The sequence below is a fragment of the Entamoeba nuttalli genome, assembly GCF_000257125.1.
Source record: "Entamoeba nuttalli P19 unplaced genomic scaffold asmbl_2444, whole genome shotgun sequence".
NCBI classification, from domain to species: domain Eukaryota; phylum Evosea; order Mastigamoebida; family Endamoebidae; genus Entamoeba; species Entamoeba nuttalli.
In genome coordinates, this window is record NW_008575327.1 from 1 (window position 1) to 2,176 (window position 2,176).

A 2,176-nucleotide genomic window follows, 5' to 3' on the forward strand; every position below is an offset into this window, starting at 1 on the left:
AAAAAAAAAAAGAAATTTGCTTTTCAAATTCAGTTCTTAATCTTCTTTTTTTGTTGTAAAAACCATTTATTTGAGATAAATAACAAAATTAAACTACTTAGTCTAACAGTCTCAATCTAATTGAATAAAACTCTGCTAATGAAGGAATTTCAAGGTCATTCAATAATATTGAAATGTACTTTTCATAAACCACACGACATAATTCTCTAAAAGTTGTAACATTAATTGGTGATTGAAATATAATTGTTTTTAAATTGACTTCAATTTGTTCATCAAGACTTACCATATTTTCTGCTAATAATACATTAAGTAATAATGCACTCAATTCGATATAATTTCCTTTTAATAAAATTCTGATTGCATCAATAAATCCACCTACTTTCATTAAATTAATTGCTGCTGGAATATAATATCCTTTTCCTAATTGTTGAACAACATAAGGAATATAAATTGAAGGTACTGTTTTATCCAATGGCAGTAAAGTTGTTGATGCATAAGCTGCTTGAAAAACTTTTCCTGTTTGAATCATCAATTGACAAGCTGATTGATAATTTCCTATATTTTCTAGAAGATGAATTGCTTCTTCTTCATGTCTAATATTTAATAATTCATCAATGACATCATTTATTGTATTTTCTAATAAGTCAGGATGAGTTGTAGATGCAAAAAGAGTTGCACATAATCCATATTCTATTTTTTGTGTTTTTTTCAACATATCAATATATTTACCAATCATTGAACAATCAGTACCAAAGACTAATTCTAATTCATTTACTTTACAACTTTTTTCAACATCATTTATTTCTTCATCTTCTTGGATTGCAATTTCATATTTTTCTAATCTTAATTTTTCTGTTTCATCAATTAATTTAGTATCAACAAATAATTCAGGATATAATCCATATGGTGGTGGTACAACATCTTTAATTTGTGGTACAATTCGTTTATTAACTTTTATACTATCATTTAAAAATAATTTATTATTTTGTCGAATAATATTTTGATATTGTTCATTACTATCTCTTTGTTTTGCTTGTTGAATACATTTATTTGTTAATTTCCAAAATTCATTAAGTTGTGGATATTTTAATAATTCTGTAATTTTAATATATTGTTCTATTAATGTTATTTCTGTTTTATTAATTATTGTTATATATTCATTATATTCATTTTTCATAGTATTTGTTTTTATCCATATTCCTTCACAAAGTTTTTGTTTATCATTTTCATTTGTAATAAAATCAATATTCATATGATACTTATTAATTATATTTGAAAGTATTGTTTCTTCTGTAAATCCATGTAACATAATACTCATTACTTTTCTAAATATTTTAGATGGAAGAAGATGTAATGGTGTTGTTTGAGAATTATCTTTCATTTCTACTTTTTCTTCTTCTGGAGAATAAATCATAACTTGTTTTGCATGAGTTAAAACAACAGGTATATCTCCTTTGACCCAACACATATCAATAACTTTAATTCTTCTTTGTTGTAGAAATACATTGAAATCATTATTTAAACGACCAGTAGAATAATCATAAATAAAACAATTTTGATTTTGTGTGATAATTCCAATCTTTTTTGTTTCTTCTTTTGGACATGGAATAATGTTAATAATCTTTTCATGTATTGGAGAACGTTTATCAAATTCATTAACCTTATTATTTTGAAGTTGATTTATTTCAACATTATAGATAATATTCTTACTATCAACAAAAATATATAAATTCTCTGAAAAATTTGAAAGAACACGTATTTTTGATGAATGAGTATATATTTTTTCACTTGTAGCTTTCCCTTTATTATATCTAATAACTAATATATCTTTATCACTTGTACATAAAAATGAACATTCATTTATTTTATCTTTAATTGGAACAATACAATGAACTTGAATATTAATATGTATTGGTTCTAATTTATATGAATCACTCTTATTTTCCCAAAATTGAATTTTACTAGTATATACAAAAACAGACACTAATCCATTTGAAGAAACTATTACTTTTCTAATCTCTTCTTTAGACGTAGTAAGAGAACTTAAATAAGAACAACTTCTTTCTTTCTTCTCAGGAAATCTCATGATTCTATTTTCATTAAATCCAGGAGAATATTCACTTTTATTTCTTTTTTCAACTCCATAAAGAATAATTGATTCATTTAAACATGTTAT

General features: G+C 23.6%; 1 protein-coding gene across 1 annotated transcript; it reads right to left on the reverse strand.

The window, feature by feature from the left end:
• Positions 1 to 97: 97 nt before the first annotated feature.
• Positions 98 to 2,086, reverse strand: ENU1_025270 (hypothetical protein; the record flags this gene model as incomplete). The annotated part of the gene is made up of 1 exon (XM_008857128.1): positions 98 to 2,086. The coding sequence occupies one exon, from the start codon at positions 2,084 to 2,086 to the stop codon at positions 98 to 100; it is 1,989 nt and encodes a 662-aa protein (XP_008855350.1).
• Between the last annotated feature and the right edge of the window lie 90 nt (positions 2,087 to 2,176).